Here is a 12,886-nt window from a genome sequence, read left to right as displayed (position 1 = left end):
AGATTTTGCAACTGATCGGCAGATGAAGCCGTTGCCCCTCCAGGTGTGGCTAAGCGAAACACTTTGCTGCAGGTGACTAGTGGGCTCACAGGCAAAAAAGGGGTCATTTTTTGAGGGCAAAGCAATCCTACCAGGTGAGGGAGGGAGGCATAGTGGCAGATGAATCACCAAATCCAAAGCCTTGCTAGGTGGAAGGTGGAGGGGAGTGTTGATTTTCTTTTTTACCCACAATTTGAAGGGATTTTCAAAAAAGGATTTTTCTGCCCATTAATTCCAACGGGCAGGAAATTATGTATACAAGATTCAGGGCTAGTTAGCGTTCTGTGGTGAATGAACATGCTGAGTCTGATGGGTTTTCTCTTCTTAAAACTTTTCCCTCCAAAGATGTTGCATGCAAACATTGAGGTCTCCTAAGCCTGCTGTTACCTCCCTCCTGTGTTTGGATAGTCCCATCTTGGCTAGGCATTCAGAGAATGCGTTTGCTATTAGCATATATTACTAGGAGGAGGAGAAACTCCTCAGTAATTTAAATCATTAGTATTCTTGGTATTCTGTATTTAATGTTTTAAAGGTAGCTATATGCTACATCTTTTTCTAATTACCTTTGACTTATTTAATATGGGTTTAATTATGTTTAACGTTAGTTTTTTGATGTATGTTTAAATTGTCTGATTTTGATGACCAGGTGGTTTTAAATTGTATGTGAAGTTTTTATTCGATGTACACCACCCAGAGAACCTTGCTATGGGCGGTATAAAGATTGAATTAAATAAATAAATAAAATCATTATTGGATGTAATTAATATTTCAGTTGTTATTAATATTAGTGGAATGGAATCTTCAGTGACGGGAGTAATTGTAGGCCATTAATTATGAATCGAATTAATGCCAATTTGCTACAAATGTTAAACTTTAGAATCCATCAGATGCAAATTATTTCACCTTTTTAAACACAAATTTACATCAAGTGCTACAACAAGATCTCCCAGAATACTAGTCCATCTTTCATTACATATTAAAAGAAGGAGACACCTGCTTCTAGTTAAAACTCATAAAATCAAGAAGATGTGCATAGCGGCATAAAAACATGACTCTCCAAAATTACACCTATTAATATCAGGCATTTTTATGGTAAGACTATTATCAATGAAAGCTGCCATAGTTTAATAAGACTAAATGGAATTAAAACATAGGTAATGACAACAATGTAATAAATAAATATTTTTTCTAAATAATAAATATATTGCAAAGATACTATGATTTTTCTACTGCAGTCACTAAACCTACAGTGTACATTCCCACAAACGTTTCCATTTTACAAATGGGGAATTTAAGACTGAAATGGAAACTTGTCTAGGATCATCAACTGAGATCATGAATTCTGAACCCTGATCTTTAGTTTATTGAATGAATTCAATAAGCACATGACTAAGAAGCAGCACTGCAGACCTAAAATGTTAAGCCGCCTAAGATTGCAGGTCTAATCAATTTTATCCACTTGCCTTTTTTGCTTTCCTTGTAATCTGTAGTACCACACAAACAAACAACATAGAGAAGATTTAATGTGGAGTCAAGGAAAATGCTGCCATTCATCTAAGAAACATTACCACTGCTGTGAGGCAAAACAGTAAATCATTTTCTTTTTTCTTCGCCACTTGGGGGGAGGACCACATTAAGACAAAATGTATATATTGGGACAAAGGTCTCAGAGGAATCCAGCAGCTCCTGACTTGAAGTCTCAGTTGTGCAAAACCCATATGGCCCAAAAGTACTTTGAATACCCTGGCCCTGATCCAGAGCAAATTAGTTATACCCAGGTTCTGCTGAACTCAAGGTGACTTAATTTAGCCATGAAATCTCATTGATTTCAAGGGGACTCAAGTGCAACCGATTTTCTCAGGATCAAGGCTGTTTGAAAAGCTCTTTTACAAACTGTATCTTGCATTCTTGTTATCTTCCATACAAGCTGCCCAGAAGAATCTTAAAATAGTGGTGGGTGCTCTTAAATCTCCAGATATGGAAAGAGCACAAAGAGATGGGAAAGAATAGTATATATCTAATAGCTTGCCTCAGTTCACCTTGTTGTTATTAATACACACACAGCCTGCATTAGTCAGCAAAATAAATGTCAGCTTCGACATGCCAATGCCTTTGATAAAGGTAGATCAGGGCTCGGGAGCATTTGTCACCTTGAGGGCCACATTCCTTCCTGGAGGCCACGTGTCAACAGGCAGAGCAACAAACGTGGATTTTGCATTTGTACCGTAGGCTAATTTTTACACACACTTGCATACAAGTTCCGGACACAGCCTTGTGCTAGGACAGGATTGTTGCACGGCTGACCACCAGTGAGGGATGGGAGCTGTCTTCTACCTGATCTCACGAGAATGCCTTGGCTTTTTTGAGGTCTAGGGTTGCCAGGTCAGAAGCAACCCAAAACCTGAGATTTGAGGGGCGGGCCCTAGTGATGTCATGGGGTGGGCCCTAGTGATGTCACGGGGTGGGCCCTAGTGATGTCATTAAGCAAGATACCTTAAGAATCAATCACAGTTGCTTGGAGCATACAATTTGATTGGAAATTAAGATAGAAATCTTAACTAAAAGATGGAGCCTGGGTAGGTAACATTTAATCTAGCCATAGCTTGGAAAAGTTACTATTTTGAACTACAACTCCCATCAGCCCAATCCAGTGGCCATGCTGGCTGGGGCTGATGGGAGTTGTAGTTCAAAAAAGTAACTTTTCCAAGCTCTGATATCTAGCCTACTTGCTGTCAGCAAGAAGGGTTAAGTGCCTTCAGGCCAGGCCAGTCATCAGAAGGTCCCTGTAGGGACAAAGGAGCTTAGTGTTGTGGAGATGTTAGATGGGAGCTTTGGGGAGTAAAGATGGATGCTCCTGAAGGCTGCAATTCTAAACACACTTACTAAGGGATTAAGCCCCATAGAACTCAACAAGACTGACTTCTTGTAGATATAGTTTGGATTGTGCTGTTGGTAAACCTTGACTAGGGTTCCTCTACAAAGACATCCATATCCAAGCAGGGTTGGCAACCCCCTGCCTGGAATGCCCTGCCCTTATCTTTTAATGTGGCTGCTCCAAACTTCTTTACAGATTTGACCCTTTACTTCAGAAAGAGGTCTGAGAAATGAGTAAGAGTAAGAAGTATCTTTTAAAATTGTTCTTTTCAATTCATCTCTCAGCCTATCTGCCCCTCAGGATGAAAACAATGGAGAGCCATGACCACCCCAAGGCATACTTAAAATGTAAAGGAAGTATTGTACAACCATAGTGTGAAATCGGATACTTATTGGGACACAGTATGAAGAAATATTTATATAAGCATGACTATCAAATATTATTTATACAACCTGTAAAGATATTTATAATGCAATCCTATGTTTGTTTACTCAGAAGCAAGTCCCAATGTGTTCAATGGGGCTTACTTAACCAGGGAAAACTGTACCCTGAAGTGATAAGGAACTTGTTCTTTTAACAAGCCTTTTAAGTTGAGACCTTATCCCAGTCTGTGGGCTCATCCAAACGGAATGGGATAATCCACATTTTCCATATCCACTTTGTCATCTGACAGTCCCCACTCACCTGTTTGTTCGCTCTTTCCTGATGTAATAAAACCGCTTTTTTCGCACCCGCATATGCAGCGGGAGGACACCCACATTCTTTTCGCTTTTTCCCAGCTCCGCCTCCAACACAACCCACTACCAGCCAATTGGTGTGCAAAATCTGATGTGTGCTCCTCCCCCCTTTCACCCACAATCAGCAACGCGCATGCGCTTCAACGTAAGAGGGCAAAAGTTTGAATTTCCTGTGTCAGTAATGGAGTTACTTGCCGCATGCCATTCTTGTGTTTTCGATATTACGCAAAAACGAATGCATGTGTTTTTGCTGAGCTTTTCTACAGTGCAGCGCTCGGCTGAGACTCCCAGCTCCTCCCCAGGAACGCTGCCCCCGAGGGAAGCAAGCAGCACCCCCCTACGAGTGGCCACTCTTGGCTCAGGCAGGGAATGCGGGCAAAGAGCCCCGCATGCTGCTGTGCAAAGCCAGAGAAATCCAGGCAATTCTGCGAGGTATTGGGGGGTTAGAGAGAGAATGGGGCAAGCCATCGTCACATCGACTTTGCCTGGGGTTAACCTGCTGATTTTTAAGAAATTTCCTACCCATTGGGAGGCTTTTGCCTTTTTGTTAGGCGTGTCTTCAAGTGGAATGGGGAACCTGTGGCCCTCCAGATATTGTTGGACTGCACCTCCCAACATCCCTGAACATTGACCATGCTGGTTGGGTCTGATGAGAGTAGGAGTCCAACAAAATCCAGAGAGCCAAGGGTTCCCCCTCTCCTGCCATAAGGGGGTTCAAGAGCAAGAACTTCCCTCCTGTGTGTCTGTGTGAGTTGTTTTTCTAATCATGCCCTCCAGACAGGAATGGGGGAAGCTTGCAGACATATTATATATAATAAAACCACCTGTAAGAGGCATTCTGCTGCTTTTCTGAATCAGGGGTCATTGAATGATTTGCCCCAATAAAGGGTTATTAGAAGGAAGGAAAGAAGTCATGATTTTTATTAGTTACTTAGCATGTTTAGTTAGCTATTTATCCTTTCAGTTTCTAACCCATCCTTTATCAATTCATGAAACCAGGACAGGCTACAACCCAAAACATAAATCCCATTAAGACAAAAACAACACATTCACATATAACAATTACAACCTCAGATAAAAATCTACAGTCTTAAGAGTACAGCAGATGGAGCCCCACCCATTTACAGCGGGCTACATCAGGACCACCTCCTACTAAAGCTTCACAATGAGAAAGGTCCAACTGACATTGAAAACTAATCAACTGTGGCACCAGTTGCACTTGTATCTCAGAGGGATGGTACCACCACAAGATCAACTTTTTATCTCTTGGACATCTCAGCTTTGACATGAAGTTTATTGATCATCAGTTATAAACATAGGAACTGAGTCAGGTCACTGGCTCCTCTAGCTCAGCAGTGTCTACACTGACTGGCAGAAACTCTCCCAGGTTTCAGGCAGGAACTTTTCCCAGGCATACCTGGAGTGCCATGGAGTGGACCCAGAATCATCTGCAGGCAAAGCATAAGAGCTTCCCTTTAAAAATATGCACACCTGTACTTAGTTTTTGTAGGAACTGTGTCTCCCAATTTCTTTCCTTTGGAAGCAGAAGATTTGAGTTATTGAGGTATACTGATGTAACTCCGTCAGCATTCACATGGCAGTTTACAGAGAACCATAAGCAAGAGGATCCCTGCCTCAATGACCTTACAATCTAGATGCAGATGGATTAAAGGGGGGAAGCTACATTAGCAAGAGGAAAGAGAAGCAGGGAGAGGCCAAGGTAAATAAGGGAGGAATTGGAGCAAATATCTTTTAACATGCTTACAGTGCGATTCTATTCACGTTCACTCAGAAGAATGCTCCACTGTCTTCATCTGAGCTTACTCCCAGGCAAGTGTGCTACAGCTAGTGATTGAAGGTTGAAGCTCCTAAATCCCAAATTCCTTATTGCAAAGAGATTGACATTTCAATATTCAGAAATAGTGGTAGTTGTTTTTTTACTCCAAGCCTAAACATTGCCTGCACTAGTATGAAGTCACAGATGCAAAATTAACCCATGTAATTTTTGATGTAAACAAGCATGATCATGAATCTTTTAAATGCTGAGGGCAGAAGCCTCCAAAGGTAATATCTTCTTCTCCTTTAATGGGTACCATACACAACGTGATAAGGATTTGGACCATGTCTGGTTGAATATACTTCCTTTTCAAATAACCAGTCAAGGGTTAGTTAGGAATGTGCTTAGAAACATCACATGTTCTGATTACACTCAAGGAGAGGAAGACCTGAAAAGAACCGCTTCATGAAAATCTTTTCAGGCCAACCACTTTGACCAAGGCCCTTTTCACTTCCTTATTCCTCAGACTGTAGATCATGGGGTTTAGCATAGGAGTAACAATCCCATACAACATAGAAACAATTCTATCCTGCTTGGGGGAATAGGTGGAGGCGGGGCGAACATAGGTGGCAATAGTGGTCCCATAGAAGAGGCAAACTACAGTTAAGTGGGAACCACAGGTGGAAAAGGCTTTGCGCCTTCCCTCAGTGGAGCGCATGCGCAAGATAGCTGAAATGATATAGATGTAAGAGATCAGGGTGACCAGGAAAGCACCACCTCCTGTAATACCAGCCACAAGGAGGGTGGCTAGTTCAGGGAGGTAGGTAGAAGAGCAAGAGGCAGCCAACACTGGGGGGATATCACAGTAATACTGATTAATTTTATTGGGCCCACAGAAAGATAATGTAAATGTCAGGGAGGTATGAACCAGGGAATTGACAAAACCCGTTAACCAGGTCCCAGCAATCAGTTGAGCACACAGCCGTTTACTCATGATGTTTGTGTAGTGAAAGGGACTACAGATGGCCACATAGCGGTCGTAGGCCATCAGTGCTAACAAGAAAATTTCAGTGCTCACCACATCAATCAGAAAGAAGAGTTGTAGCATGCAGCCCACATATGAGATTGTCTTGTCCTCCGACAAGAAGGTATGGAGCATCTTTGGCACAGTGACAGTTGGGCAAAGGACGTCCAGAAAAGATAAATTACTGAGGAAGAAGTACATGGGGGTCTGGAGGTGGACATCTGTCCATATTGCCAAGAGGATTGCTCCATTCCCTGCCAGGGTAATCAAGTAGATCAGCAGAATCACCAAAAAGAGGGGAAAGCGAACCTCTGGCAGATCAGACAACGCTATCAGGTAAAAATCTTTTGTTTCTGTGATGTTGGCTTTCTCCATCTTCCTGCCAATCAAAGTCAGCCAACTGAAATATGTAAAACACAGAGGGGGGGAAATAGGTTTGTTAAAAGTGCAGATAGTGACTGAGTAACATGACATAATTGATTTATAATCTAACTTGTACTCAGATAGAGCGTGATCCAGCTTTTGTCCTACACCTATCTTTCCTGTAGACATAGCTACCAAGTAGGCCTGAAAGGATTGGGGAATGAGTGTGAGGCAGTTGTCAAAACCTCAATATAGATTCCTTTGGATGTTATCTGGAAGAATGACATACCTACATTTCAGTGTGAGATAATTTAGAGTTAGTATCCCAAAGCTCATTTCTGTGAGTCAGTGTTAGAAGAAATCAATTACTCTTAAATGGTTATTAATCGTATTAATATTTGAATATCTGAAATATAAACTTTAGGCCATATTATAATAGATTATAACTTTGTCTTGATTTATTAGTTGTAACAAATTCCTTATTAGTTGGGGGAAATAGCTTTGGAAATGAAAAGCTTTGAATCCACTTTGGGATAAGGACAAATAATAATTTATCAACATGTTAAAACATAACAGAAAATAACACAATTGAGAGAGATTGCACACTATAATCCCTGTTTGAAAACATTCAGGTCTTAACTAGAAGTATGCTGTGTCAGCAATATGCTGATGATAACCAGCTCTATTTCTCTGTAACATTTGAATCGGAAGAGGCCATGCAAGTCCTGGACTGGTGCCTGGACTCTGTAGTGGGCTAGATGGGGGCCAATAAACTGTGTCTGAATCCTAGCAAGATGGGGGTTGGTGGGTTGGTGGTTCCTGAGTTCAGGTAATTGGTCTGTTGCCTGCTTTGAATAGGGTCGTACTCTGTCTGACAGAGCAGGTTTGTAGTCTGGGGTGTTCCTGGATCCATCTTTGTCGCTGGAGGCCCAGGTGACCTCTGTGGCTAGGAGTGCCTTTTACGAGCTGAGGCGAGTAAGACAGCTGAGGTTGTTTCTGGACCAGGATAGCCTGACTACTGTTGTCCATGCACTGGTAACCTCTAGGCTGGATTACTGTAATGCACTCTATGTGGGGCTGCCCTTGAGGTTGATCTGGTGGCAGCAGCTTGTGCAATATGTGGCAACGTGGCTGCTCAACTAGGCAGGGTATCGCCAACATGTCACCCTGCTGCTCACAGAATTGCACTGGCTGCACATGAGCTACCACGCCATGTTTAAGCTTCTGGTTTTGGTGTACAAAGCCCTATACAGCTTGGAACCAGGATACCTGAAAGATCATCTTACCCCTTATATATGCAGTTGATCACTGCAGGTGAGGGCCTCCTGCAGATAAGGAGTTCTGTTCCGCACAACATAGGAAACAGACCTTTAGTGTGGTGGCATGTACGCTTTGGAATTCCCTCCCTTTGAATATTAGACAGGCCCCATCTCTGTTATCTTTTCAGACCTATTAAAGACCTTCCTCTTTCAACAAGCCTTTTAAGTAGGGACCTTACCCAAGTCGGAGTCTGTGTTGGAATTGCTCTTTACGTGATTTTAAACCTTTTAAAAATATATGTTTTTAAAGATGTTCTATTTTAATCTGTTTTTAAAGATGCTTTGTTTTAATATGTTTTAAAGCCTACTTTAAAGATTTTTATGTGGTTTAAGTGTTTTGTTTACCGCCCTGCGCTCCTTCTGGGACGTTGGGCGGGATATAAATTTAATAACTAAACAAACGATCTCAACCTCACTGTCAACTGTCAAAGGGTAGAGACACACTCACTGTTCTGCCGGTTCCAGTGCATCTCCCCCTATCTCTTCTGAAAACAGGGGCACACAACACTAGTCAATCCCCACCCCTTTTTTACTGTAAAACTTGGTGGGATCAAGTCAAGTGCTTTTTTTTTTTAATTCAGCTTCACAGAGATTTTGCAACTGATTGGCAGATGAACCTGTTGCCCCTCCAGGTGTGGCTAAGCGAAACACTTTGCTGCAGGTGACTAGTGGGCTCACAGGCAAAAAAAGGGTCATTTTTTGAGGGCAAAGCAATCCTACCAGGTGAGGGAGGGAGGCATAGTGGCAGATGAATCACCAAATCCAAAGCCTTGCTAGGTGGAAGGTGGAGGGGAGTGTTGATTTTCTTTTTTACCCACAATTTGAAGGGATTTTCAAAAAAGGATTTTTCTGCCCATTAATTCCAACGGGCAGGAAATTATATATACAAGATTCAGGGCTAGTTAGCATTCTGTGGTGAATGAACATGCTGAGTCTGATGGGTTTTCTCTTCTTAAAACTTTTCCCTCCAAAGATGTTGCATGCAAACATTGAGGTCTCCTAAGCCTGCTGTTACCTTCCTCCTGTGTTTGGATAGTCCCATTTTGACTAGGCATTCAGAGAATGCGTTTGCTATTAGCATATATTACTAGGAGGAGGAGAAACTCCTCAGTAATTTAAATCATTACTAGATGTAATTAATGTTTCAGTTGTTATTAATATTAGTAGAATGGAATCTTCAGTGACGGAAGTAGTTGTAGGCCATTAATTATGAATCGAATTAATGCCAATTTGCTACAAATGTTAAACTTTAGAATCCATCAGATGCAAATTATTTCACCTTTTTAAACACAAATTTACATCAAGTGCTACAACAAGATCTCCCAGAATACTAGTCCATCTTTCATTACATATTAAAAGAAGGAGACACCTGCTTCTAGTTAAAACTCATAAAATCAAGAAGATGTGCATAGCGGCATAAAAACATGACTCTCCAAAATTACACCTATTAATATCAGGCATTTTTATGGTAAGACTATTATCAATGAAAGCTGCCATAGTTTAATAAGACTAAATGGAATTAAAACATAGGTAATGACAACAATGTAATAAATAAATATTTTTTCTAAATAATAAATATATTGCAAAGATACTATGATTTTTCTACTGCAGTCACTAAACCTACAGTGTACATTCCCACAAACGTTTCCATTTTACAAATGGGGAATTTAAGACTGAAATGGAAACTTGTCTAGGATCATCAACTGAGATCATGAATTCTGAACCCTGATCTTTAGTTTATTGAATGAATTCAATAAGCACATGACTAAGAAGCAGCGCTGCAGACCTAAAATGTTAAGCCGCCTAAGATTGCAGGTCTAATCAATTTTATCCACTTGCCTTTTTTGCTTTCCTTGTAATCTGTAGTACCACACAAACAAACAACATAGAGAAGATTTAATGTGGAGTCAAGGAAAATGCTGCCATTCATCTAAGAAACATTACCACTGCTGTGAGGCAAAACAGTAAATCATTTTCTTTTTTCTTCGCCACTTGGGGGGAGGACCACATTAAGACAAAATGTATATATTGGGACAAAGGTCTCAGAGGAATCCAGCAGCTCCTGACTTGAAGTCTCAGTTGTGCAAAACCCATATGGCCCAAAAGTACTTTGAATACCCTGGCCCTGATCCAGAGCAAATTAGTTATACCCAGGTTCTGCTGAACTCAAGGTGACTTAATTTAGCCATGAAATCTCATTGATTTCAAGGGGACTCAAGTGCAACCGATTTTCTCAGGATCAAGGCTGTTTGAAAAGCTCTTTTACAAACTGTATCTTGCATTCTTGTTATCTTCCATACAAGCTGCCCAGAAGAATCTTAAAATAGTGGTGGGTGCTTTTAAATCTCCAGATATGGAAAGAGCACAAAGAGATGGGAAAGAATAGTATATATCTAATAGCTTGCCTCAGTTCACCTTGTTGTTATTAATACACACACAGCCTGCATTAGTCAGCAAAATAAATGTCAGCTTCGACATGCCAATGCCTTTGATAAAGGTAGATCAGGGCTCGGGAGCATTTGTCACCTTGAGGGCCACATTCCTTCCTGGAGGCCACGTGTCAACAGGCAGAGCAACAAACGTGGATTTTGCATTTGTACCGTAGGCTAATTTTTACACACACTTGCATACAAGTTCCGGACACAGCCTTGTGCTAGGACAGGATTGTTGCACGGCTGACCACCAGTGAGGGACGGGAGCTGTCTTCTACCTGATCTCACGAGAATGCCTTGGCTTTTTTGAGGTCTAGGGTTGCCAGGTCAGAAGCAACCCAAAACCTGAGATTTGAGGGGCGGGCCCTAGTGATGTCATGGGGTGGGCCCTAGTGATGTCACGGGGTGGGCCCTAGTGATGTCATTAAGCAAGATACCTTAAGAATCAATCACAGTTGCTTGGAGCATACAATTTGATTGGAAATTAAGATAGAAATCTTAACTAAAAGATGGAGCCTGGGTAGGTAACATTTAATCTAGCCATAGCTTGGAAAAGTTACTATTTTGAACTACAACTCCCATCAGCCCAATCCAGTGGCCATGCTGGCTGGGGCTGATGGGAGTTGTAGTTCAAAAAAGTAACTTTTCCAAGCTCTGATATCTAGCCTACTTGCTGTCAGCAAGAAGGGTTAAGTGCCTTCAGGCCAGGCCAGTCATCAGAAGGTCCCTGTAGGGACAAAGGAGCTTAGTGTTGTGGAGATGTTAGATGGGAGCTTTGGGGAGTAAAGATGGATGCTCCTGAAGGCTGCAATTCTAAACACACTTACTAAGGGATTAAGCCCCATAGAACTCAACAAGACTGACTTCTTGTAGATATAGTTTGGATTGTGCTGTTGGTAAACCTTGACTAGGGTTCCTCTACAAAGACATCCATATCCAAGCAGGGTTGGCAACCCCCTGCCTGGAATGCCCTGCCCTTATCTTTTAATGTGGCTGCTCCAAACTTCTTTACAGATTTGACCCTTTACTTCAGAAAGAGGTCTGAGAAATGAGTAAGAGTAAGAAGTATCTTTTAAAATTGTTCTTTTCAATTCATCTCTCAGCCTATCTGCCCCTCAGGATGAAAACAATGGAGAGCCATGACCACCCCAAGGCATACTTAAAATGTAAAGGAAGTATTGTACAACCATAGTGTGAAATCGGATACTTATTGGGACACAGTATGAAGAAATATTTATATAAGCATGACTATCAAATATTATTTATACAACCTGTAAAGATATTTATAATGCAATCCTATGTTTGTTTACTCAGAAGCAAGTCCCAATGTGTTCAATGGGGCTTACTTAACCAGGGAAAACTGTACCCTGAAGTGATAAGGAACTTGTTCTTTTAACAAGCCTTTTAAGTTGAGACCTTATCCCAGTCTGTGGGCTCATCCAAACGGAATGGGATAATCCACATTTTCCATATCCACTTTGTCATCTGACAGTCCCCACTCACCTGTTTGTTCGCTCTTTCCTGATGTAATAAAACCGCTTTTTTCGCACCCGCATATGCAGCGGGAGGACACCCACATTCTTTTCGCTTTTTCCCAGCTCCGCCTCCAACACAACCCACTACCAGCCAATTGGTGTGCAAAATCTGATGTGTGCTCCTCCCCCCTTTCACCCACAATCAGCAACGCGCATGCACTTCAACGTAAGAGGGCAAAAGTTTGAATTTCCTGTGTCAGTAATGGAGTTACTTGCCGCATGCCATTCTTGTGTTTTCGATATTACGCAAAAACGAATGCATGTGTTTTTGCTGAGCTTTTCTACAGTGCAGCGCTCGGCTGAGACTCCCAGCTCCTCCCCAGGAACGCTGCCCCCGAGGGAAGCAAGCAGCACCCCCCTACGAGTGGCCACTCTTGGCTCAGGCAGGGAATGCGGGCAAAGAGCCCCGCATGCTGCTGTGCAAAGCCAGAGAGATCCAGGCAATTCTGCGAGGTATTGGGGGGTTAGAGAGAGAATGGGGCAAGCCATCGTCACATCGACTTTGCCTGGGGTTAACCTGCTGATTTTTAAGAAATTTCCTACCCATTGGGAGGCTTTTGCCTTTTTGTTAGGCGTGTCTTCAAGTGGGATGGGGAACCTGTGGCCCTCCAGATATTGTTGGACTGCACCTCCCAACATCCCTGAACATTGACCATGCTGGTTGGGTCTGATGAGAGTAGGAGTCCAACAAAATCCAGAGAGCCAAGGGTTCCCCCTCTCCTGCCATAAGGGGGTTCAAGAGCAAGAACTTCCCTCCTGTGTGTCTGTGTGAGTTGTTTTTCTAA

The 12,886-nt window shown here is 42.1% G+C and overlaps 2 protein-coding genes across 2 annotated transcripts in view; one reads left to right on the top strand and one right to left on the bottom strand.

The window, feature by feature from the left end:
* Positions 1 to 12,886, top strand: part of KDM2A (lysine demethylase 2A) — a 542,877-nt gene that overhangs the window by 14,038 nt on the left and 515,953 nt on the right. The gene's annotated exons all lie outside the window — the stretch shown is intronic.
* LOC133378226 (olfactory receptor 5V1-like) lies at positions 5,892 to 6,833 on the bottom strand. The gene has a single exon (XM_061613017.1). It carries the CDS (start codon positions 6,825 to 6,827, stop codon positions 5,892 to 5,894), a length of 936 nt encoding a protein of 311 aa, XP_061469001.1. The 5' UTR covers positions 6,828 to 6,833.

Source organism: Rhineura floridana, chromosome 2 (assembly GCF_030035675.1).
Source record: "Rhineura floridana isolate rRhiFlo1 chromosome 2, rRhiFlo1.hap2, whole genome shotgun sequence".
In the NCBI taxonomy this organism is placed as follows: domain Eukaryota; kingdom Metazoa; phylum Chordata; class Lepidosauria; order Squamata; family Rhineuridae; genus Rhineura; species Rhineura floridana.
This window is presented reverse-complemented; position numbering and strand designations above follow the sequence as displayed.